The sequence below is a fragment of the Petaurus breviceps genome, unplaced genomic scaffold, assembly GCF_028583685.1.
Source record: "Petaurus breviceps papuanus isolate PSGF00001 unplaced genomic scaffold, PetGlider_PUasm1.0 182, whole genome shotgun sequence".
Lineage (NCBI taxonomy): Eukaryota > Metazoa > Chordata > Mammalia > Diprotodontia > Petauridae > Petaurus > Petaurus breviceps.
In genome coordinates, this window is record NW_027185786.1 from 3,471,173 (window position 1) to 3,498,403 (window position 27,231).

Below are 27,231 nucleotides of genomic sequence, written 5' to 3' on the forward strand. Positions count from 1 at the left end.
AGATCAAGGAGAGAACATTTAAAATCAGACTACCTGAAAAGCCACGACCAAAAAAAGGCCTAAATATACTGTTTCAAGAAATCAAAAAAGAAAACATCTCTTAGAACTAGAAGGCAAAGTAGAAAGAACAAATTCATCAGTCACCTACTGAAACACTAAAATCCAAACTTCCAGGAATATCATAGCCAAAATCCAGTTTCCAGGTCAAAGAAAAAATACTGCAAGCAGCCAAAAAATAAAATAAAATAAAAAGAATTCAAGCACCAAAGAGCAACCATCAGGATCACACACGACTCAGCAGGCAGCACTGGAAAGGAGTGCAGAGCTAGAGAGACAGTATTCCAGAAGGTAAAGGATGTAAGCTTACAGGATATAACTTACCAAGAAACAGTGAGTACAAAATCCTAAAGAGAAAAAAACGGACCTTTAATGAAAAAGGACTCCCAAGCATTCCTCGTGAAAAGACCAGAGCTAGGTAGAAACTATGAAGGGCATACAGAGGAGTCAAGAGAAGAATAAAAGGAGGAACATGAATTAATAGTCATGAGGAACTAAACTGCTTATATTCTAATAGGAGGAGATGACACATGGGTAGCCCCTTAAAACTATCGTCATCAGGAGGTTATAGTGGTAGCATAATTAAACAGAAGGCCTAAGAGTGGTTCTGTTATGTCTTTATATTAAAAGCAGAATGGAAAGAGAAAAAAGAATACAATGGGAATTAAGGGGGGGAAGGAAGTTAGGGAAAATTGTCTCATGTAATTAAGTGGGGCACATAAAAAGAAGTCTATATAAATGAGAAGAAAGTAGTAAGGCTGATACTTGAACCTCACTCGCATCTGAACTGGTCAAAAGAGGAAAGAACACAACAATACACACAGAGTTAGATACAGAAATAATTTCACTCAACATGGAAATAGAAGGGGGGGAAGGGACAACGAGGAATCAGAGGACAATTATGTTAAAGAAAGGGTTAGTCCTAAGCAAAACAAACTTTGTACAAAGTGTTCACAAATATTTATAGATTTTTTTTGTATCGGCAAAGAGCTAGAAACTAGTTACAGCATATAAATGTGGTGGAATGCTACTGTACTGTAAGAAGTGTTCTATAATGTGAGAACTAATAAAAGTGATGATTTCTGAGACAACCTGGAAGATTTGTACATACTAATGCAAAGCAAAGGTACCAAAATCACAAGAATAATTTGCAAAAAAGACAGTAATATTGTAAAGCCAAACAAACTTTGAAAGACTTTGGAACTCTGATCAGCTTAATGATCTACTACTATTCCAGAGAACTAGTGATAAAATAAGCTGCCCTTCTCCTAAGAGAGAGGTTTATGTAGCCCTCACTGTTTGTCAGGAACTGTGCTAAGCATTTGACAAGTATTAGATCCTCACAATAACACCTGGAGGAGGGTGCTATTATTGTTCTCATCTTACAGCTGAAGAAACCAAAGCAGACAAGAGATTAAGCAATTCATCCACAGGGGATATGTCAGGCTGGACAGGAACTCAGGTCTTTTGGAGCAGTGAAAACCCTGCCCTCAAAGACCTCACATCTCAATGGTGGAGACAACACGTAAATGTTGTAAGAAAATTCCTTTGCAGAAATATTATGAAATGGTAGATGGGCTTCTAGGCTAAATACATAAAAGCCTATTTAATCCATAATCTAGGTAAATTATTGTACATTAATGATGAAAATGCAGACTACATCTTCAATAATAGAAACCTGAATTCTATCTACAAAGAAAAGCAAGTTTTGTCTGATGAAGCTGTGTATTTTCAGGGGCTTTAGAGATTTATAGTACTCATTCTTGATAACTAACTTTACTTCAAAAATTACTCCTTACTGCAATGAAGGCCTATCATTAGCCTTGCTGGGTGTTTTTGACTCTTAAAAACAAAAATATGAAGAGGAAGGAGCTGGACATCATAGTTTAAACACGTTGGTGAAAGGCCCAGAATTTCACGTCTTTTGAGAACAGGTGGAAAGAACTGGGCATATTTAGTCTAGAGAAGATTGGAGGAGGAGGGGTTTGAAGGGTGGAAGAGAGAGAGATGTGACAGCTGTCTCCAACTACACGAAAGGGGTTTTTCTGCTTGTTTTTTTTTTTTTTAATATGGGTGGATTAAGCTTATGTTTGGCCTCAGCGGGGCACAAGCACCAAATATGGTTGAACATTGTAAAAAGGCAAATCTAAGCTTGATACCAGGAAAAACTTACCAACAATTAGAGCTGTCCAAGAGTGGAATTTGCTGCCTAAAGAGTGGTATGTTGCCCCTCCTCGGAGACCTCCAAGAAGACAATGCAGCTAGGGTGGCACAGTGAATAGAGCACCAGCCCTGGAGTCAGGAGAACCTCAGTTCAAATAAGGCCTCAGACGCAACACAAAAATTAGCCCTGTGACCTTGGGCAAGTCACTTAACCCCAATTCCCCTCTCCAAAAAGAAAAAAAAAAAAGACAATGACCAATTGTCTGGTATGTTAGAGAATTTTTTCATATATGGGTTGGACTAGAACGGTCACTGAGGTACTTTCCAACTCTCCTATTTCACTAAATTTCCTGAGGAAGACTGCAAAAAGTGGAATTAGTTGTGGCCTTAAAATAGAATTGGTATTAGTTTATTACTTTAAGCATTTTAGAAGACTAATAGGTGAGGAACCTTCCTACACTGCCCAAAAGGTGGCACTGTTGCACCAGACCAGATTGAAGGAAAGATGGGGAAGAGTCGCGAACATGCAATATGTGTTAGATGATGCTCTAATGCCAGGTACTCATTAAAAAATTAAGTGCTTCTATCTGGGATCTGCTTTGGTCAGACCCACTGTCCCACTTAACATAACTGTCTGAACTTCAGGGATTAAATGTAAGTTCTTTAATACAAATGTATAAATATGAATAAAGAAACAGAGCAAAAGCAAATCATCTTTTTAAGTAAAGATATAAAGTTAATATGAAGGGCTATAGCCTGCCCCTAAACTAAAGCATTTCCAGTCAATATTGGCAATACCTAAATCCTCTTCCAGATCAGTTCAAACTGCTGAATAAATGTACTAGAATTATATCTACAAACTTAATTAGGCATATTGCAAGTCCCCAGTGTTTTTGTATAGGATTTTTTAAAAAATGGCATGATGACTGGCCAAACTATCAGAATAGAAATACTTTCTACCTAATTACATGTCAAAATGAGAGAAATCAATTATATCAGGGGAAGCATGGCAAAACAAAAAACAAGATTTGGAACTATAAGATCTGAATCTTGGTTTTGCTTTCTGGTTCTGTGTGAGAAGCTAAGTAGATCACTTGTTTCCTCAACAATAAAAAAGGAGCTAGAGTGATGATGTCTAAGGTCCCCTGCAATCCAATATATGATTCTATCTTGTAAATGTCCCCAGAGCTACAATCCATACATAATAGAAACTCTGAAGTAGTAACAGTGATCATTTATTGGAAATAGTGCTGAATCTTAAGTCAGGGATCTGAATCTCAATGCTAATTTGACCACTTAATGCCAATGCGATCACTGGACAACTATGCAACAAAGCTGAACCAGATGACCTTTAGGTCCCTTCAAGCTCTATGATCAACACAAGCATTTAATAAAGTATGTACTACATACTAAGAGCTGGGGATAAAAGTACGTCAAATGAAACATTCCCTATTCATTAGTATCTTAATATTCCAGTGGGAGAAACAAGTAACGTGTGTGTGTGTGTGTGTGTGTGTATGTGTATAAAAGGGCAGTAGCAATTGTGGAATGAGGCAAGACTTCATGTAAAAGGTGATATATGTATGAGCTGTGTTTTAAGAGAGTGAGTGACTCTATGAGACGGAGGTAAGAAGGACCTGTGCATTCCAGCAATGGGCAACAGTCACTACAACTGCAGACAGACAGCAAAAGGAGTTTTATGGGTCAAGAAAAGGAGGGAAAAGTCAGTTCGGTTAGAATGCAGAGCATGAGAGGGAGAATAATATCCAATGATGGTGGAAAGATAAGAGGCAGAGACCAACTGAGGAAGATAACACAAAACTCTACATGAGAGGTGATGAAGGGCTAAACTAAGGTGATATTGGTATAAGTGGAGAGAAGGAGAAGATGCAAGATCCTTTTAAGACACAGACTTTAATGAAACCCATATATAAGGTCAGAGTAAGTGGAGGACAGATATTCAGAAGTTGATAAAATGTATAGGTTATGGATTTTTAAAAAAATCTTATTACTTCCAAATATAAACAAAACAGAAGTAATCAAAGTTTCCTAAGTAAAATCCTACTGTAATGAGAACGTAGGACTAATTGATAATCATCATTTTCAAGAGATTTGGCTAAAGTTGTCAAAAAGTTTGCTTAAATATTCATTGTGAAATTTTAACTTATACTATTTATTTTGAAAATAGTCCCAGAGATAATGCAAAATGGAAATGTAAGTAAAAGTAGAAAAGTTCAGCCCTGAAAAAAAATAAAATATTATCTAATTATTAATATCTCCTGGATGAAGACAGTAATTCACTTCTCAGATTTTATGGAAACAGACTTTGCCTTCATACTGTGAAAGTATTAAGAAAAAAGGAAATATAGTATAGAGAAAGACTAGGTTTCACTTTAGTATAATAAAATTGCTCACACAGAGTTTTTTCAAAAAAAGCTATTATTTATGTTGGAAGGACTATTGGTACTCTACCATGACCACACTGCTGGTAGAGCTATGAGGTGGTATAACGATTCTGCATAATATGGCTATCCTATCCTGACTGATCCAAAGAGATTTGACCCAGAGCACAGACCAAAGAAATCAAAGACCAAAAGTTCCCATATACCAAAATATTCACAGCAAAAACATTTTATAACAGAAAATATTTTTTAAAATGTTTTTTAATTGGGCAATGTCTATACAAAGCCCTGTACATGAACTTAATGGATATTACCACACTGTAAAAAGAAGGAAAAAAGAAACAATGCTAAATACTTATTATAACCATGGTTAGGCACAGAAGAACAGATGCAGAACTCTACTGGCTATGCTCAGCTATCAATCAGTGCTTCACTAACTTTACTGAAGTGCTCTTTTTTAGTCTATGTTACAAAGAAATGGTTTAACAGGACCATACCTGAAGGAAAGGAATGTACTCAAGATTGACAGATGTATGAAAACAACCACTGTTACAGCTCCACATTTCAAATACGTTTTCCACAGTCGTTCTTACCCTGCACAGGCTTGCAGACAAGCCAACATCGTTGCCAGTGTTTCTGGAGGAAGTTGAGCACTTTTTGGCTGATCTTTCTCTGGGGCAAGGCCACCCAAGATGGAAGGGCACCGTCTCTTTAAAAAAGTCATACACGCCTGGATGAAGGGCTCCTGAGGAAGAGAAAGTCTCAGTCTATTTGAATTTCATCTCAATTGTTATCAGACAAAAAGAGCTAAGCTACTATAGCTCAATAGGGTTTTTTAGGGGGACGAGGGGTGGGGAACTGAACTATTAGACCAAAAAACATTTTCCACATCTTCAATGCTACATAACTAGATCACTTCTTTAGCAATTTTTCATCACCAGAATTAAAATTCAGAAATGAAAGGAAAAATCCTGCTTTACCCCATGCTCCCGAATTTTATCTGTGAGCCATTTGTCAAGTTTGAGGTATTCCCGACGAGAGGCAAGTGCAGCAAGGTCAATAACAAAGGCAAATGGAGTACCATTTAGCAGCATTGACAAGGCCTAAAGAAAAAAAATTAGAGACTACTAGTCAAAAGATCAGTAACTCTCCCTCTCTGACTTAACCTTTCTAATCCCTCTCATGTTCACAAACAAGTCTAAAACATGCTGCTACTATTTTCTTGGCAACAACAAAAATAGTTTGGTACTATTTAGTGGTATAGCGTTATGTCTTGCTTACAATAAGAACTTTTGTTCTAAATGTGAAAGCATGACACTACCTTCCAACTAAACTTGACCTTGTGCTTTCCAAAATATCTGAAAACCTGCAGCTAAGTTACAGCATAGAGTACTAAGACAACAACTTTTTACTCAAATGATAAATTGAAGCCATAATATCTATATCCCATTTAAAACATCTCTGCACAAGCTTACTCTAACAAAAGCTCAACTAAAACATCAGAAGTATAAAGCATATCCAGAGAACAATAATGATGCAACAAATAAAACTACCTTTCAGAAGGCCCTGTTGGTCCTATCAAACCAGCTATGCTACCAAAAGCTGCATCGCAAATAAATGAAAATCCATAGAAAAGCAATAGATAACTCAAAGAAACAGTAACAAAATCATCACACAATAATAACCAAAAATTGAAAACCTTCAGATGGCTTAAAGACCAGAGGCTATAATACAATAAATGGTTAAAAAATGTTAGTCCTTCTAGAGGCACACTACTAGCATCACTGGCTAACAATTAAGGAAAGTTTGCTAAAACTTTAAAAGTGTGTAGTACCTGTTGAACAAAATTAACAAGCTGGCTGACCTAACAAAGAAAAAAAAATCGAAATCCTGATATGATCAAAGCATGTTATGTTGTCAGTTATTCCTAGATGCACTGTTTGTAGTTCAATAACGAATGTGAATATTATAATAAACCAAAAAAAAAAAGTAATGAAAAACTATTGCCCCCAACTCACCTTCAAGTCCTGGGCCACATCAAGAATCCGTGACAATTTGGCCTGGTCATACTGCTCCCCTCGCATATACCATTCTGCCATGGCGTGCATGATAAGCTGGCGAATCGAGGGAGACTGTCCCTAAAGGAGGGGAAGAGGCAGAGGAACAAGGCCATTTTATCAACAACTATCCCACAGCTTCATCTTAATTTTTACCAGAGAGCATCTACATGTTAAAAGCATGAGCAGCACATGGTAATTCAGCCAATAAAAGAGTTCAGAATATATGAACATTCTGGTAAAAATCTAGAACTAAGTAGAAACATGAGAAACTGGTTCAAACCTAGTTAAGACAACAAATTCTATCACCTTAACTAAGTCTCTGCTTAGAAGTTTCAATTCAACTAATAGTAAAACAGAAGCAATTTTAAGGCACAGAACACTCTGAGACCTATGGTAAAGTCACTCAAGTACCACAAATCTCAGGATAATATAAACTTCTAATTATCAATGACCAAAAAAAATACAATCTAAAATTTTTCAATCTTTAAAAAATTAAAGACTGATCAAAGCTGGCCCAAGTACACAATTAAAGCACCTATATTACTTCTGAATGCTGTTTTAAAATGTTTTCTCTTAAATTATAAAAATACCTTATTTATACTGAAACTTTGTTATCCTGTCTAAACTGACCTAGAAGACAATACTCCATTTGTAAAGATGATTTTTTTTTCTCTTAAAAAGGCCTCTCATTTCTAAGATAAGAGGAAACTGATCAAATGTTTAAGAATAAGAGCCATTTGGGGCAGCGAGGTGGCACGATGAGCACCAGCACAGGAGTCAGGAGTTCAAATCTGGCTTCAGACACTTGACACACTTACTAGCTGTGTGATCTTGGGCAAATCACTTAACCCCAATTGCCTTGCCTGCCCCCCTCCAAAGAATAAAAAAGAAAACAGCCATTTTTCAAATAGATAAAAGCTCAGAAGATATAATACAAAGTTTTCAGAGGAAGAAATAAATCCAAACTATCAAAAACCACATTAAAAAATTCTCTAAATCAGAGAAGAAATGCAAATTAAAATCACTCTGAGGAGGTTCTACCTCACCCCCATAAGACTGACAAAGCTGACAAAAAAAAAAAAGAAAACAACACATTCTGGAAAGTCTGTGGGAAAATAGGTATGTTAACGTATTCTGGGTGGAGATGGTCCATCCATTCTGGAAAGCAATTTGGAACTGTGCCCATAAAGTTATTAAACTGAACAGACCCTCTGCCCCAGCTACCCTACTACTAGAGCTATACCCCAAAGAGAAAAGAAAAAAACAGCCAGTATGTACAAAAGTATCCATGGCAGATTTTTTTGGTGGTGGCAAGGAAGGGTAACCTAAGGGGAGCCTGTGAATCAAGAAACAGATGAACAAATTATGGCACACAAGTGTGACAGAATACTTCTGTGCTGTAAAAAATGATGAAGGACACAGCTTCAGAAGAAATTGACGCAGACAGAAGTGGGCAGAACATGACGAGAAAAATTTATACCCTGACAATATTGTAAAAACAAACAACTTTCAAAGAAAAAAAGATGTATTGTACTTCTTATTCACCAAAATGCAAAAGTATCACTGATTATACAGCAGTAAGCAAAACAAAGTTTACATAATTATTTATAGTGCCTTGAAACAGTAGATACTTATTAAACTAAATGAAACTAAAATGCACTCCTAGAAAAAAAATTACCTTTATAAAGACAGTCTTTAGTGTCTTAAAATAGAAAAGTCACACAAAAAAATAGTTTACAAGACTTGGATTAATAGTGACAAGATTTCCTGGCTACTTTGAGAAACATTCTTTTTTTATGTAATTACTATGAAAAAATAATAAAATATACAACATAAGTTCCATACTCTACACAATCTTGTTTTGAGAAATGGGCTCAAAGATTAACAGTGTGCACACAAGGGTAACAGGTAGAATCACTACACATCTTTTAGAACTGTGACTGGATCCTACTTGGCAATTAAGCTGGCATGAGGAAGTTGTAGAAAGAGGTACAAGATTTTTGGAAGCAAGTACAAATACCAGAAACATGGACTTAATATTAACTATTAAGGATAAGTCAGAAGGAAATATTCAAGAAAATGCTCTGCCTATCAAACATACTGAAAAGTATTCTATCATCAGATCTAGAGTTGGTAGGTACCTCAGCTGATAAAACTGAGGCAAAGAAAGGCTCACCTGCCTGGGATCACAGAGCTAGAAGTCTTATGTCTTGAACCCATGTCTTCCTAAGTCATTTAGTACCACAGGACAGGGACAGAGAATCCATTTAAAAGATAAGGAGAATTTTTCCTGAAGAAAAAGTAATTAAGTGAAATAGACTGGCAAAGTGGTGAATTCTTACCTGCCCATGCCAGGCATAGTGCAAAATAATGGCAGAGTTGGGGTGATTTCCAAGGAAAATTGGCATCAGGGTGGAGATGAGTTCATGGCGCAGTGTATGCCAAGAAGTGTTGATCTGTAGTAAGGCCAATACCAACATATCTGGACAGTGCTTGATGGGAAAGCTGAAGAGCTGTTTGACCTGCTCATACTGACCCACCTCTGCCAGTCGCAAGAGAGATTCAATCAAGTCCAGGCTCTTCCTAACCAAAATAAAAGTTAGATGGCATATGAGAATTCACATATAATAAATTAGTTCTCCAAATTAAAACCACCATTTTTCAGCTACTCAGATCAAGATTCTATGGTATAAAAATATTATTCTCCTTAAAGTTTATACATTCAACAAGAAATCAAAGTTCCTTATTTCTTAAGCAACTCTTTTGGTTAAACCTATACTATTTCACCACTGAAAGAGGGCACATGCCGATGATCATCTCTGCACCAATGATCCCCAGATCTCTATGAGCCCCGTATTTCTCCTGAGTATCTCATCAGAAATTGCCTATTAGGCATTTCAAACCAGACATCCCAAATTCAACACCTTTCCCCCAAATCCCTTCCCTCTTCTAAGTTTTCCTATTTCATTCAAAGGTATCAATATCCTTTCTATCTTCCAGGGTTCGAACTTTGACATTATTCAATGTCTCTGTCTCTGTTACCCCATATCTTGCCATTTCTACCTCCAAGATATTTCTCAAATCCACACCCTTCTCTCCACTCCTAGAGTAACCATCTTGGTTCAGCCTGTTCTTGCTCACCTACATTCTTGCAACAGCTTCCCCATTAGTCTCAGTGCCTTAAGTCTCCTCCCACTTCAGTCCTCCCTACACACTGCTAACAATGTGGCTTTAAGCACCAATCTGACCATGCAAATCCTGCTCAACCAACTCTAGTGGCTGCCTGTGGCCTCTAGGAAAAAAGAAGTCCTCTTCAACTATTAAAACCTGACACAACCTAGCCCCAAGCCAACAACATCATTCCCTCTTGAAAACTGCCATTTAGTCAAACTATTTTTCTCTTACTACTTACTCTGCAGACGTAGTGTTGCACTTGTCTCCCCATCAGAATGTAAGACACTCACAAGGAGACAATGTTCATTTATGTGTATGTGCTCCTAACACTGAGCACAGAGCCAGGCACATGACTGTGGTCTTTTGTTTTCCTTGACTTTAGTTACAGAATCAAAGATTCAGAAATGGCAGGAACTTTTAGAGTTCATTGATTTAGAACACCCCCTCTCCCCCCACAATTATACTGAAGAGGAAACTGAGACTTAGGTGTAAGTGGTTTGCCCAGCTCACACAGCAGAGACCAGATCTGAATCTAGTTCTTCTCTTCTCTAAGCCCAGCATTCTCTCTTTATATCATGCTGAATCTCAAACACTGGGAAGTAACAGCAAATGTTTTTTAAGTACCTATACTAACATGTACACATATATTAAATACCTATAATAACATTAATGATAGTATTATAAAATGGTTTACACAGCTAAGATGATTAATGATTATTTTTATTTGGCAGATATGTTGGAGTTATAAAGATGATCTTACATATATAAAAAGGTTTTTCTAATAAGCAGGAATATTGTTCTTTTTTAAACACCATTTGGAGAACAAATCCCTTCATCATGGCAAAGTTAAGTTTCATATTCTGTTCTAGAAGAAGAAAAAGCTTAGCTGCAGTAATGTCCTTTAAAATTATTAAATTTATTGCTACAAAAGAAAATCAAGTCTGTACTTTCATTTCTGGAGACATGAGTTTAGGAACAAACGATCCCACAGTTTTTATCCAAGAATCCATTCTAATTTTCTTTGAAAGATAACATTTTTGAATATTTCATATAACACTGAATTAATATAAAAACATTAGCCTCCTTGCAATTCAATAAACCTGTACTTCTGGCTATAAACATTTTGGCAGTACACTGTTTAATCACAATAACTCTAAGAAACTAAAGCAAAAGGTCAAAACACAATATACAGTGGTAATGGGAAGTGTTAGTGTGTTGGAAAGGGGCAAGGGGCAGAAAAAGCATGGTAAATAACACCAGAAAATACAGGTTTGAAGGTACAGAGAAAGATCTAGGCACACTGAGCAAACCTCACAATTTAGAAAATATCACTTTAAATTTTAGGTACTAATATTTGTGAATTATGTATGAGCATTGAATTGGACCCATTTAATGAAAAATATAAACTACATGGCTTCTAAACCTCTATCTAAAGCATATGATTACAAAGTCTCAATGGTTTATGATGAATTTATACAAAAAGTAGCTATTGAAATGCACATGGTATTCTCAGATATAAAATCAAACAGGTGGTAGGCAAAAATCCAAGAAACAGACTGATCAAAGCAAACTTTAAATCAAAGGTGAGCAATCTTTTAGTTTAACTGCTAAGAGGAGGGACACCTGTTTATACCCATAACAGAGCTTAAGTCTGCAGGGTCGGCATCCCAATAACCTCAAGATGGAAATACAATTCCATGAGACTTTTCTTCCTTTGTAAAAAATGACACGCCAAGTATCTCTGCTGAAAATGGAAAAGAGGGTTTCAAGAAACTGCGCTCTCAGAGTTATATTAATAATCTTATGAAAAAAAAAGCTGCAATAATAGTCATCCATTTCTTCAAACTGAAGGTCTATATTTTTCCACAAAGTAACAGTGAAATTATCTTTCCTGGGGAGTGAGGTGTTCCTATCCGTAAGTGATTAAAACCTAGAAATTCTTTCAAAAAAAAAAAAGTTGCTATGTTTTCCAAAATAATTGTAGCTTACATCCTGTCTTTTATTTATGTGGCCCTCAATGGTTTTTTACTGTATAGGAAAATGGGGAGGGAACAGGTCACTACATACATAAGCTGAGAAGACTCTACCCCAAAACGAGCTTTAAACATAGATATGAGTGAATAACAAACTCCATCAAAGAAAAAAAAAGGAAGGTAGTTTCTCACTAATCCATTTTATAAAATGGACGATGACCTAAGTTTTAAAAACCCTTTAACTTAAAAGATTCTAGTACATAGAAAGAAATCCTTCCTAAAAGACTGATTTTATACACATCTTTAAGAAAAAAGTTTCTTCCTGTAATTCTTTTTTTTAGAAGGGGGAAGTACAGAAGGATGTGGGATGAGGGAGAGAAAAGTTATCTTCCTAAACAAAGGGAAGCTAGAAAATTTAGCTACTTTTGTAAGCTAAGAAATAATTAAGTGGCAAGACAGGAGAAACAATCCCTATTTTACCAGAAGAAAATACATCTTAACCCCCCATAGAAAATGAAGCAGCAGCTTCATCTTAGTTGAAGTGAACTTATGTGCTACTACTAACAAATGACAATTATGCTGCTGTTTTGTCTTTTCCTCAAAAAAGAAAGAGAACAGAAGAAGATGGGAAAGAAGGGAGAACAAATAAAGAGAGAAAGGCGATGAGAAAAAAAAAAGCAGTTAACACTATTTCAGGAAGTGTGAAATTCTGGCCTTAAATCCAAATAACCACTTATTATACTCGAACTCCCAATTCTGGAAGAAGCCTAAAATCAGGTAGTTGAAGAACAAAGATCTAGATGCAACTTTTATAAGAAGCAATGTGAAGGAAATATTATCACACAACTTGTCTCTTGGACCATGAAGAAACAGCCAAAGATAACACTCTTCAGACAGGCCATCTTACAAACAGTGTACAACAGCAGAAAGACTACAAAGTCATATAGGTCCATTACTGCCAGTACACAATGCATTAAATTTGCTGGCTATTAAAAACTTATCCATTTCAAACGAGAGAGCGATCCAATTCTCACTGTAGGAAAATAAGAGACAAGACTTATTACCATGTGGCAATTTCTCGATTGTCATCCTCTGGTGGTGCTTTGAGGATATCAGTGGCAACTGTGTGACAGGGATAGTCAGCAAAACAGAAGATCTCTGGATTTATCAGTGAATGCTGAATGAAGGAGAGCTAGAAAAAGAAAAATGACAACTTTACTGTACTTCATTTATGACTTGATGATTGAACTCGTCCAAATTTAAGATATCTTTTATATAAATGCAGTACCACAATGCCATATTCAACAGTATTCTTGTACAAACAGCTGGATGGTTGTATTTAGATTGAGCATGCCTTATTTAAACTGAAGCTATACAGAAGTGCTATCACACTCTTTTAAAGAAAGTTTATTTTAATTTACAACAAGAATCAAGCAATATAGGTAACATAATACTTTATCCATCAGTTAAATTACTTTCTTCTCATAAAAATTAGGTAATATAGGCTTACTTGGCCCTCTGCATGTTTCCAAGGCCTATAAATAAGATCCACTGGGAAGACTTCCAGGCCTAGACCTCTCTGAATGCCATACACCACATTCTGAAGTCCTTTGCTGTCACGAATTTGAAATCCAGGGTGGTCCAATTCATAAGTTACTTCCTTGAAATTCAAACTTGGATTCTAAAACCAGGAGGGAAAGATATAAACAAATAAGCCTACAGCAAGCACAACTTGCTACCATTTAAAACTGGAATTCAGGGAAGTTTGTAAGTCTGTTTTTTTCTTATAGTAGTAACATTAAAACAGTATTACCAGACCAAGCAAATTCAATCTAAAGAGAGGCTAAAGGAGGGAGCCCTCAATTTTAGGAGGAGATATTTTTTAAATGATTGGAACAGGCTATAGGAAAGTTCTCTCCAATTCACAGTTCCCGTTCATATGTTCTGAACCCTCCTCCATTTTCTGTTTCAAAATTCTACCACCTTTACCCTGAGCAAAAAGATACAAAGAATGAAAAAATTCAAAACATCTATTACGACCAAGCATATCATAAATCTCAAAAATAGGTCAAAATGATGGTGTTGAGGATCTAGTCGATATTCTGTATAAGCTATGTGACATACTCTTTCTATGACAAGCATTTAAGGAAGTATATGTATTATACTGAATTAAATGACGTTCATATCATCAAACAGAAGCTCCAGGCTCTAAATTTAATCTAAGTAATAACTAATCCCTTTTGTAAAACAAAAATTCAAATATAAACTCTTCATGTGAAATTAACCTTTTTCACTATATTTCTTCATCTCAATTTACAAGAAAATTGCTACTACATAGCTAAGAAGATGAAAATGAAAGGTCTGACAATTTTAAGAAATAAGTTTAAAAGCTGGCCAACAGGTTTATGTCATAATGAAGACAAAAAGGACAGAGAACAAACTAAAAGAAGTATAAATCTTAATTAAGATACAACCTAAAACCATCATAACATTTTGGTGCCAAGGACTCCAAAAACTTTCCTATCTTTCAATTATACTTAAAATGCCATTTAGTTTAGGTCCTATGCAAGATTTTAACATTCTATAATAGTTTGACTATTCAAGATACAGTAATATAGTCTGTGGCTAACCTAATGTTTATCATTTTGGATATTATCCTTGAGAAAACTCCATTCACATTCTCAATTATCCTCAAATGGACGTTTATTATATTAGCAAACTAGGACCTTCTTTAAATTTCAGTTTCCCTACCTCAAAACTTCAATCTTTTGTGAGAGAATGAATCTTTTTGAAGGCTTCCCTGGATGACTCTTTCTGTTTCTTCCTCATACTCTTTTCCAGGCACTATCTTCTAGTGCCCAAAAGAAGTCTGCAAAGGTCTATAACACTGAACGAATGATTGGTCACTGCTATCCAACTGTCTCTGAGATCACCTTTCCACAAATCCATTATTTACAGTCCTACCTAAATTTCTTTCTATTTCATTTGCTAGGGGAATGTAGCAAAGGAAATGTGAAAGGGAAAATTTTCTTTGGGAATGAATATACCTGGTTTAGAATCTACTTCACACTTAAAAAGCAGAATGGCAACAAACTCACCAACTCTTTGAGAACATCAATCAAGACTTCAACATTCCAGGTATGGGCCTGTGCTCCATCACTTTTATCTTTTCCATCACTCCATATTCCACTGCCAGGAGCTGAGATAGACTGAGAAAGTGGAACTTTTAATTAGCAAATGGAAATATAAGAAATAGATGACAATCACAGAAGAATTTAATTACAATGAAGAAACTAGGTTATTACAAGTTATTTGGTAAAATATTTGGTCTTTCATAACTCACTTGTAATGGAATGCCATCTGTCAACCCTGAATGAGTCCGAGCCATCATTCCCAAAACCCTGGCAACCTGAGCAGCTGTGACCTCTCGAACACCAAACTGCATGATTATATTGCGACATTCTTCAATACTGAAAGAAAAACATAACTTTAAAACAGGATGCCATACTAAAAAAATGATCCAGTCACTAAACATTTGTTAACTGCCTACTACGTGCAAGGCATTATGCTAAGTGCTGGAGATACAAAGAAAGGTAAAGGACAGTCCCTGCTCTCAAGGGGCATAGTTTAACCATGGAACTTTTCAGTTAATGTTCTAATAGTCAAATAAATGGAAAAGTAGTATTAATTTTTGAAGAGTGTTTGCATATATCATATAGCCTACGTAATTTGGTCCATTTTGTATTCTTTTAATATTGCTAGGTTGGGAGTATAAAATTTACTTAATTAATCATGAGGGAAAAATAATAACCACAAATGGAAATAATTAACATTGAGCATAATTGTAGGTAGAGAGGGATACTGCTGCACTGTTGGTGGGCATTCTGAAATCATGGAAAGCAGCTTTAACATGTTCGTACCCTCTGACCCAAAGGTTTCATTGCTAAGTATACAGTGGAATAAAGGAGGTCACCGTCATGGCCATTAAAAAAAGAAAAAGAAAAAAGGTAAATGCCCACAGACCAGGCCTGACTCTCTGGAGTAGAAAGGGATACATTCAGAAATGTAAAAGGGATCAGTGGTTTATTTTGCTTTTTTTTTTTTTTTTACTACAAAGTAAAGACATAGGTGGCAAACATATAACAGCAGGAACACATTTCAGAAATTCACAGTGGAATTTGCAGATAATTTTTTTTAACAGCAATACTATTCCTACCAACCTCGCACAGAAGCCATAGCCTACTTCTTGCATGAAGTCTGCCAGAGAGCTCTCCATCATGGTTTTAGCTATCCCTCCAGAATCAGGCAGGATCCTGTCCATTAGAATGTCCCGTTTTTCAGAGTAAAGTAGTGGTGCAAGCACCACAGGACAACGTTCCTGGGGAAAATCTGTTTACGGAGAAGGATGGTTAAAAACTCTTAATAATGATAGCCAGCAGTTACATAACACCTACTATGTGACTAGCACTGTGCTGAACACTTTACAAACATTACCTCATTTGATCCTCAAAACACCCTTTGAGGTATGTGTGATTATCATCCCCAATTTTATGGCTGGGGAAATTGAGGCAAACAGGGTTCAGTGACTTGCCTAGGGTCACACAGCTAGTTGCCGAGGGCTAAGTTGAACTCAGGTTTTTCTGTCTCCACGCCCAGCACAGAGCCACCTAGCTACCTTGGACAATTGCTTTGTTGCTGTTCAGTCATTTCTCAGTTGTTCACAAAACTCCACGACCCTGTTTGGGGTTCTGCTGGCAGAGACACTGGAGGAGTTTGCCATTTCCTTCTCCAGCTCATTTTATAGATGAGGAAACTGAGGCCAACAGGGTGAAGTGGCCTGCCCAGGGTCACACAGCTGGTAAGTGTCTGAGGCCAGACTTGAACTCACAGAGTTGAGTCTTCCTGACCCTAGACCCTACCGTTCTGGCAGTTAGCTGTAACACCTAGTTGTAGCACCAGCTGATTTTTATGGTAACCAAATATTAAGCAAGCCATTTTCCACTTTGAAGAAAAACTTGGCTCCTGTCGTTTACAGGTTCATGGTCAAAGCCAAGCCGTCTTGCTCAATCCTGGGAGTTGCTGAGCTCATCGTACCATCTAATTCCCTACTTCCCAGGCTTCTTGTCAGTCATCAAGCACTTATCATGCACCGAGGACCCTGCTCAGTATACACGTGTGCTCCTCAAATGGTTCTCCTTTAGAGAAGGTGACTCTTGGTGATGGGACATCACTACAAGGATCAGAAGCACAAAGTCAGGGAGAACAGGCCCTGCCCTCATACAGTGTATGTTCTACTGGGAGAAACAACAGGTAAATACAAGATAAATAGAGTACATGGAGGTGAATCTCAGAGGAAAAGGCCTTTGCAGCTAGGAGGCCTGGGAAAGACTTCCTGAAAACAATGAGAGTCTTAAAGGAAGCCAGGGAAAAGAAGCGGAGTTGAGGAGGGAGAACATTTTAGGAATAGGGTCACCTGGCATCAAAATGGGAAACAAAGCAGCATGCAGGACAAACAGCAAATAGATTGGAGCACATGGCAGTGAGTCTAAGAAGACTAGAAAGGTAAGAAAGGGCCAGGCTATAAATGCCAAATAAAAGAATCTCTATTTGATCCTGGAGGTAATAGGAAGCCATGCTGTAAGAAAATCACTTTGGTGGTTGAGTGGGTGGATGACAGACCAGTTACTATTTCAATGCTCTAGATGAGAGGTGGTTAACAACCTAAATTGAGGGAGATCCGAGTAAAAAGAAGGATGTGTAAGAAATGCAGTAAAAACACTGCACATGTGGAGGTGAGAGTAAGGAGCTAAGGTGACCATAAGGTTGCAAGTCTGGGTTAACAGAAGGATGGTAGCCCTTGAGAGGACTACAAAAAGTTCAGAGAAAGCATGGTTTGGGGAAGAAAGATGACTTTGGTTTGTAGTACTCTAGCCTAACAGTTCTTTTTAATAGAGCTTTCAAATTAACTAGATTTAAAATGACCAGTTGATGTTAGTTTGATAACATTCACAATAACTAAGATATTACTTGGCTTTCCCCAGAAGAGAACTGACAATTGATTTCCAATTCAAGAGCTGGCAGAGAACTATGAATGCTCCCATATGCTTCCCTTTAACTGAGGAAATGAAATAATGCAACTCAAAATGGAGCCTAACAGCCCCAGGAGACACCAAGAAAGACTACCATCAATGACAATGACTATGTTCCATCTCCATGAGGCCCTTCGCCAAAACAGAAGCCTTCAGGACCATATTTCTGAGACTGAAAACTATTACTTTCAGTTTCAATTATCCTAACCTAAGAGAAAAACAAAATGTGGGGAAAGCTTTAGAATGATAACCTCTCAACTACACTCATATTCAGCTTCCAGGGCAGATTTGTTTGGACTTAACTACAGTTGCTCCCAATGTTTAGATCACCAAGCATTCTTCTTAAACCTATTCAAAGGCCTTTGTTGCTCTTATCATAAAAGATTTAACTGGAGAACCATATTCCATATGAATTCTAGTTCCAACACGGGGTTCATTAGATCACAACTTTCTCTCCAAGTAAAAGACCCTAGAATGAGAATCACAAGCTATGTAAAAGAATATGAAACACCATTCCAGCACAGAATGCTCTGCAATGCTTTCAGTAGGACATTTAACAAGAGCAGAAGGGTGACTGTCTCCCTTCGTAGGGCCCATCTACTAAATACAATTATTTTTAATCAGATAAACTGAAGGTGCCTAAGGACTGCCATTCATAACAATTCAACCAGACAGAGAGTGAAGGGTCTTACCTCTACGCAGTGTCTTAAGAAAAGCGTCGATCTGTTCCTGTCCAACCCCAAAAGCTCCCTTCTGCCCAAAAAGGAGATGGGAGAGGAGGAGGTGCAGGACCTCTATGGCAATATCTTGGAAGCCACCTTCTTGATTTCCACTGACGTCTGCGTCAATGTAAGAACGCAGAAGATCTGGAAGTTTCTGTTTGACAAACTGGGCAGCTAGAAGGAGGAACCAACAATAAGCCATTATTTCTATGATACTGAAAAAAAGAAAAACTAACTCAACAACCCAGTGCTTCTCTACTGTCTCTCAAAATCCCATCCTTTATTTTCTTCTTGCCCAACTCTAACACTGTCAAATCAAGGCTCAAGCCTGATCCTGGCACAGAAATAATTCCATTTTAAAGGGCACCCCACTCTAAAATGAAGCTATGTTAAAATGCTCAAATAGTCTGGGTTCGGCCCCTAATACTTTTTTTTTTTAGGTCCTTATCCCTTCCCCCTGTACACACACACACAAAAACACACAAATATTGTAAGCTAAAGCAAGAAGAGGAAAAGGCAGGTTATCATGAGACAGGGTCATTATGTTGATTGGTTGTGCTTAACAGTTTCTCTTTTGAGACAGCTGGATGGTATAGTGGACAGAACTGAGTTAGAGACTTATTTGGCTTCATGACCCTGGACAAGTAAAATGGGGGATAACAACAGCACCTACCTTTCCAGGGCTGTTGTGAGGACCAAAAGAGGTCATTATAAAGCACTGAGCACAGCGCCTGGCACATAATAAGCACGATATAGATGTTAGCTATCACGAGGGAGAGTTTACTGGGGGGGGGGAGATAGGTGATTATCTGGGAATAACTGATATAAAAAACAAAAGACATCGATGAAACGATATTCAAACTGCTGTTAGAAGCTATGGCTGTGGCTTTCCAAAGTGTGTAAGCACCAAATATAAGAAGCTTAAAGAAAAATTTCAAAGTACCATGGTTCCAAATATTCAGCAGGGACATGTGGAAATGTATTTACAAAATCATCTTCCCACATTTTCTAAAGGCTGAGTTCCTTTCAATGCCTCTAACAACTAGGGTTATCACAAAGTGATCTGTGACAATTAAGTGAACTAATTATTTCAACATCCAATGGGAAACCAATGTTAGAAAATAAAACACCTGATTGCCTGGGCCTATGTAAGCTCTATTTTACTTTAAAAGAGTAGGAATTCTAACTTCATTAAATCATTTTGGAGACCTCATTGAACTTACCAAAACCTCGTAGATCTGAGCTGGAAGAATTCAAGAGAGCAAGACCAAAAATGACCTGAAATATGAAGATGAGATTAAGGTTAAAACCCTTGATATGCTCATTTCAATTTCCCCAACCTTCATAATCAAAAATCACCCACCTCTTGAACCTTGCTTAACTTGAGAACTTTACTCAGCTGGGCAAATAAGTGGGGTGAAGGCTTTAGACTCTGAAACCAACAAAATTGTAACACATGAATGACTTTATTAAGTTTTCTAAAACTTCTATCTATTCCTTGATATGGGTATCAGTGAAGATAAGCAAAACAATTCCATAGAGGGCCTGTTCACAGCAAAACACAAGAGAACCCATAATTATGACCTAGTATTCATCACCCTTAATTTTCAATTTCTTCAGCAAAAAACTATGAAGAAAGTAGTAAATATGGCCCAGGATCACACGCTAAAAACAGTGTTACAGCCCAGGTCTTCTGGCAATAAGTTCAAAACTCTTTCAAGCCAGTCAAGTTCCCTCTTCTCTTTACAGTAAGAAGTGAATGCAGAAAATGATCCAAACTTTTTAAGCCATCTACATGTCATTAGAGAGAGGCATGGTCAAAACACCAACAGTGAAACTACAATGAAAGCCTAGTAAGAAAGCTGCGGGAAAGGGAAAAACACTGAACACAGAATGAGAAAACTGGGTTTGAATCCCAGGTCTTTTTTAGTACTTGTGTGACTTCAGGACTCACATCCAGTGATTCACATCGTCCAGAAATAAAAATTACCTTTACCACAAAGATATTTATAAACTAGATACAGGGCTGGGGAACCTCACAGAACAAATTTCCTTCATAAAACTGTAAAGCTTGAACTTGGTCAAAAGGCCAAACCCAAGGACCAAGAAGGCCACAGGTTCCCTGCCCCAAACTAAAACATCTGAAAAAGATAAAATGGCTCTTCTGAAAAAACTAATATCCAGTTCACAGGATAAAAAGTATAAAGAATACAAACCTTCTGATAGTGCAATGGATTATCAATGGCATAGGACAGCGTTGAGATAAAATTTGGCTTTGTAATCAGTGATGCACACTCCTGAATCAGAAACTGAGTCTAAAAAACAGAAGAATTAGTAACTACTCAGATTAAATTATTATTCAAATGCTTATATAACAAGCACCTGACCTTTTCATAATTTTTAAAAAATAAAGGGTACATAAATCTATTAGAATATTTTCTCATTGCTTAAAGCAACTTTAAAAAATATTATAGATTAGAAAAAACATTATAAAGACAGCTAAATAAATGCAATGACCAATACCAGTCTTAAGCAAATGAGCAAATACTTCTCTTAATACAGAAATGAGGGACAAATATTTATAATTTAAATATAATGGTTACAACCAGTACAAATGCCATTACATCTATGCAGTAATACTTGTATTAAGCAAAAAGGTATTTCCAACACTTCAGATTCTTCACCAAAGGTGATTATGAGATCTCTGGCCTCAAAGAACTAATCTCCCCTTCCCTTAGCTGGGCATTCCCTCTTTCCTGGACAAGAGGAGCTACTGCTTTGTAACTAGTGATTGGGGGTGGGAGGGATGTCCTACAGCCCTTATGAAGAGCCCACAGAGTCAGTGGGCATCTATTCCACTTTCAGGTGAGGAAAGCCTCAAGAGAACTTACTTTCCCTGAACTAGATCCAGGACTGTCAAAGGTTCTGTACCCAAGACTGCAACACTGCCTATTCTGCAGACACTAACACCACTGTCTTAGCGCCATATGAACTATAACTCTCTACCAAGCCCCTCCCAGTTACAAACGAGAAGTACCTTCAAAGGATTTAACCCATTTGTCATGATCACTGAATGTTTTCTGCCCAAAATGAAAACTGTGTGGTTAACAGAAATATATGCAATTTGATTATATGCAAAAAGTACCTGATGAAAATCTTTGCCGCTACTTTTACCATCGCCACTGAAATCCACATGAGAAAATAGGCAGCGTAATAAATGCCTATCTGCCTCCGGGCCGTGTCGATTCACAATCTGAAGAAACCAATGAATATGTGTTCAATCAGAACAGGAAAAAAAAATACATTTTTTTGCTTAAAAACCCAAGTCACAAACAATTCTCAACTACAATGAATACCCAATTATAGAAGAAGCAGAGATACAGGTCCTATTGACTTTATAAATAAAGAAATCTGTATTTAAATCACTAGGTTTAAATTAAATCACCGACAAAAGGGAAAAAAGCTAATTAGCACACAATCTTAAAATCATTTTAATCAATAGGCAAAAAGCACAATTACTCTAATCCTGAAGGTACAGAAAACTTTAAACCAACATTTCACATGAACCATGTTTAAATAATAATATCATATTTTTTTCTAAATTTGGCTAAATTAAACATCTTACTAACCCTGTAAACTGTCCTAACTTTTTTAATTTGTCTACCTCAAAAATAGGTTCCAAAGTGGATAGAGTCCTGGGTTTGGAGTCAGGAAGACCTGAGATCAGCCTCAGATATTTGCTGGATGATATCCTGGGCAGGTCACTTAACCCTATTTGCCTCAGTTTCCTCATCTATAAAATAAGCTGGAAAAGGAAATGGCAAACCACCCCAATCAATATTTTTGCCAAGAAAATCCCAAATGAGGTCACAAAAAGTCAGGCTCAACTGAAAAACAAACAACCTCAAAAAAAGAAGTTATTGGTTCAAATATAGTAGTTTTGAAAGAATTAAAAAGCATTTAAGCATTTACTATGTGCCAAGCACTAAGCTAAGCACTTGTGAGTACAAAGAGAAAAAATGGAATAGTCCCTACCCTCAAGAAGCTCATATTCTAAACAGAAGAGACCACAGGTTAAAAAAAAAAGTTTGGCTTCAGGGCCCTAAGTGCATCAATGAGGCGAATGCCAAGGTTGAGACACGCTCAAGTTGCACTAGTGAATCAGAAGGCAATGGCCAGGGGCTGGACAGGATAGAGAGAAGCATGGAAGACGGGAAGGCCTGAAGAACCTCAATCAGTCCTCTAATCCACTAGAAGAAGAGTTGTTGATTCCCCTCTCCTTTCAGCCATCTAAGAGGCCAAGCAGCCCTGACAAGTCTCTGAGCAGTTTTTTTTCCTTGGGAAGGGGTAGGGGGGGTGGAAGAATACCCCCAGTGCCCAGTACCTGGGCAGTATAAAACATTGTTCCTAGAAGTTTTCAGTTGTTCTATACAAGTTCAAGGGAATCTTACATTAAACTTTAAAATTCCGAAAGCCCCAAGTCAACGAGTGTCCAGAGTCAGGTTTGGAGAGAGCAAGAGATTTATCTATTCCAAGAACTTGGACTAGAAGGAGACCAAAGTCAAGAGGAAACTCCTGACTGCCAACTGGATAAAACAGGAAAAGCCACATGCATGCAAATTAATTGTCATTTTCCCCTTGCCACTTTGAAATGATTGCTGATCTTTACACTATATTCACCCTAACACCAAAAATGACTGTTTATTTTACTCTTTCCTCCCAAGAAATCTAGCCTAATATGCAATGACAGGAGAGTAACAATCTAGATCATATTCAACATCTAAGAGTCTTGTTTGCCAACCAGGTCCAAATTACAGTATAAAAATATCAAAAAGGGAAAATAACCTACTGTGTTTCCCCGATAATAAGACCTATCCCGAAAATAAGCCCTCCCCTTACTGTGTAAGATTCCTCTAAAATAAGCCCTCCCCCGAAAATAAGCCCTATTTAGATTGCTACTGTAGTGAAGGTGATCCCCTGCGCTACACGCTACATTACGGTACCCTCTGTATGCACCCCCCCCTGTGAAACGCACGCCGCGCTCCGAGCTGCATCTAATCAGATGCAGCAGTGAGCGCGTCATCCTGTTCTTCCCCAGTGATTTGCTTATTGAATAAAGGTACATTTTTTTGTTCACATTTACCTGTTTATTAAACTTGCTGTCAATGTTCATTAAAATAAGCCCTCCCCTGAAAATAAGCCCTCTGGTGTTTTTCTGTCCAAAAAATTAATAAGACAGTGTCTTATTATCGGGGAAACACGGTAGCAAATCTTTAAATCAATTCTAGAATTCAATGTCCAAGGTCAACAGAGTCACTAAGAGAATGCTGAACTACACACCCGTTTTTCTTGTCTTCTACATCAAGAAAAATGCTCTTGGCAAAACAAGAGTAGGTTATTTTTTCCCTCTAACAACCAATTTACATTAATAGTCTCTAAATAGACACTCCTCTTCCTTACTACAGAAAATGTGATGAAATCGGATACTGAATTGTATGGCTCTGGAAAACACGGGGACTAAAAATTCAAGTTCAACAAGTAAAAGCCTGAACTATTCAAGTTAGTTGTCAAGTCCAATAACAAATGTTCTTTGATCACTTCATTTCCTCAGAAAGATCAGTCAGGAGTCCCTGCCTTAAATAGGAAAAGCACTAGACTTCACCTGAGCTCTGTCACTAAACTACTTAGCATTTCACAATGAGACCTGGGAAAGACCTTAGCTTAAAAAGGTCCAAGTCTCCCAATGCATTTGTGGCCATCTCCAGGCATCCTAATCAATACTGCCACTGGACCCAGACTGGCTTCGGAGGAGTGACTTTACCTCACTTAACTTGCAAGTCAAGACATCATCACCTTCCTGATGTCATTGGTTCTCTATGAGAACAAAAAACAAAAAGAGCATTTTGTAAGAGTGAACCTCTCAATCTCTTCCTCTTTAAACTATATAAGGTCCCCAGCAATAGGTGGCACAGCTGATAGTGCTGGGAGTAGAGTTGGGACAACTCATCTTCCTCAGTTCAAATCTGGCCTCAGACACTTACTAGCTGTGTGACCCTGGGCAAGTCACTTAATCTTGTTTGCCTCAGTTTCCTTATCTGTCAAATGAGCTAGAGAAGGAAATGGCAAACCACTCCAGTATCTTTTCCAAGAAAACTCCAAATGGGGGCACAAAGAGTCCAACTGTAATCTAAAAAACTACTTCTGTGTGTATGTGGATACACACACACGTTTCTTTCCACCTCTAAATCTACAATCCTATAAACTGAGACCCAACTGAAACTTACTGGTTGTATGTTAGGCAAATTACTGCCTCACTAGGTCAGTCTCCTCATTTCTAAAAAGGGAAAAGAACTGCACTATCAACCTCACTGTGTTATCATGAGCAAAAAATTATTTAAAACCAGACAGTAAAATATAATTGTCAGTTTATTAATCATTACAATACTCTGGTATAAAAGAAAGGGAAAAATCTAATCATTGGCACAATATCAAACCTTCAAAGGGGATGTCTTATGTTAAAAGCTGACTAAGATCATAAGAGAAAAACTTTAATCTTACTGTTTATGTATTAGTAGTTGACAAGTGTATAGAAGTTTAGACTGTACAAAGATACCATTAATATTTCACTCACTCATGGGTTTGAGAAATACTGTAACGCAAGGACAGGAAAAATAAGCTGCTAAGAGTAAGGTAGGTGATATATTGGTTAATGTTCAATTTGCAATCGGGAAGACCCAAGTTGGAATCCTGCTTCAGTAACTGACAAATGACTTAACTTCACCTCAGTCTCCTCTGCTGGTTCTTCATATCTATTTCAGACCATGTATGCACCTCAAAAGCTCTATTCTGAGACCTTTTCTTTTCACTCTATATGACACCTCATTTGGTGATCCCATCAGTTCCTTCTCTAGGCAAATGATTCCCATATCTATACACACAGCCTTAGTCTGCCTCTGAAGCTTCCTCTTGAACATCTCAAAAACTGAATGTCCTAAATAGGCCTCTAAAATGTAATGTACCCAAACCCTCCCAACTTATTTCCTGTTACTGACAAGAGTACCACCATTTTCTCAGTTATCTGGTCTCAGTATCATATTCAACTTCTCACTCTCTCTCACTCCACAAATTCAATATGTTGCCAAATCTTGCAATTTTTACCTTCACAACACCATATGTGTGTATACATAGCATTATACATATATCTATTACAGAAATATATATCATATACATGCATATATTTCCCCTTCTCTCCATTCACATACCCATCATCCTAAGTTCAAGCCCTCACCACCTCTCATCTGGACTATGGCTTAAGTCTTCTAACTGGTCCCTCTTTCTCAAGTTTCCCCATTACAATCTATATTCATCCAGCCGCCAAAGTATTTTTCCTAAAATGTAGGTGTGAGTGTCTCATCCTCTACCCAGTAAGGTTCAGTGGTTTCCTAGTACCTCTAGGATCAAATATCACATTCTTTGTTTGGTCTTGGCAGCTCTTTGTAACCCAGTCCTTTGCACCCTTCATGGACTCTATGATCCAGCCTGCACTTCTTCCCACAACACTCCATTTGCCTTTGCCCCTAGCTGACCTTCATATGCCTGGACTGCTCTGTCCTCTCCTCTTCCACTTCGGTCCCCCCACCTTTTGGAGGTCTTTTTCAGGGCTGGCCCCTTCCCTGAGGGGAAGGACTTGCTGCCTTCTCAGGATTCCCAGCACTTAGCTCGATGGCTGAGGTATAACCACTGCTTATTGAATGCCTAATGACGCCTTCATTCCTTACCCAAATACAGCACATCTAGCTTATAAACAAGATACATTTATACCTACTCTTAACAAGTGAATAAATTTAGGTGCTTTATGTAAAGCAACAAAAAGGTCAATTAAAAGTCAGAGATCAGAACTAATGACAAGTCTTTGGTCATACTTCTACCAAGTATTTTCTTAATGTGATAAAAACCTATTGCTGACTAGGATGGATAAAGTAAAAAGAATTATATTTAAAAAAAAAAAACCAACATGAAGATTGTCAAGATATGGGGCAGCTAGGTGGCACAGTGAGTAAAGTGCTGGCCCCTGGAGTCAGGAGGACCCGAGTTCGGTTCCCGCCTCAGACACTTAATACCCACACAAAAAAAAACTAGCTGTGTAACCTTGGGCAAGTTACTTGACCCCAATTGCCCGCCAAAAGGCAAAAAAAAATTTTTTTTAAATAATTATTATCAAGATATGCTGAAGTTGAACAGATTATCATCATGAAAAAGAAAATTTAATTTTTAAAGTTATTGCACGCTCAAGTAAATTTTGTTTAAGTTTTACAAATAGATTACAATATATCATACATTATTTCATCCTAATACCCTCAACATCTTGGCAATTCTAAGGCCAATTCTTAATAGCCAAAAATGTTTGGCTATCTTATTTCACAGTAGAAAGAGAACTGGACTCACCACCAGGAAGAACTAGACTGAAGCCCCACCTCTAACACATACTCAATGGTCTAGGCTGGTGGTGTCAAACTCAAATAGAAACAAGGTCACTAAATCATATGTTAGGATACCTGTGGGCCACAAGTTATTGACTTGGAAAACCTCAC

General features: G+C 37.5%; 1 protein-coding gene across 8 annotated transcripts in view; it reads right to left on the bottom strand.

Annotated features, from left to right (window-relative positions):
• Positions 1-27,231, bottom strand: part of CNOT1 (CCR4-NOT transcription complex subunit 1) — a 94,471-nt gene that overhangs the window by 41,163 nt on the left and 26,077 nt on the right. For all 8 annotated transcript variants that reach the window (XM_069087612.1, XM_069087616.1, XM_069087614.1 and 5 more), the window contains exons 3-16: positions 21,786-21,893; positions 20,857-20,955; positions 20,004-20,072; positions 19,864-19,918; positions 18,611-18,814; positions 16,050-16,218; positions 15,173-15,299; positions 14,928-15,038; positions 13,340-13,510; positions 12,894-13,021; positions 9,025-9,265; positions 6,641-6,760; positions 5,603-5,725; positions 5,216-5,367 (exon numbers count right to left, since the gene is read on the bottom strand). In XM_069087612.1, coding sequence (XP_068943713.1) covers positions 5,216-5,367; positions 5,603-5,725; positions 6,641-6,760; positions 9,025-9,265; positions 12,894-13,021; positions 13,340-13,510; positions 14,928-15,038; positions 15,173-15,299; positions 16,050-16,218; positions 18,611-18,814; positions 19,864-19,918; positions 20,004-20,072; positions 20,857-20,955; positions 21,786-21,893 — 1,877 coding nt within the window. The remainder of the gene's footprint in view (positions 1-5,215; positions 5,368-5,602; positions 5,726-6,640; positions 6,761-9,024; positions 9,266-12,893; positions 13,022-13,339; positions 13,511-14,927; positions 15,039-15,172; positions 15,300-16,049; positions 16,219-18,610; positions 18,815-19,863; positions 19,919-20,003; positions 20,073-20,856; positions 20,956-21,785; positions 21,894-27,231) is intronic.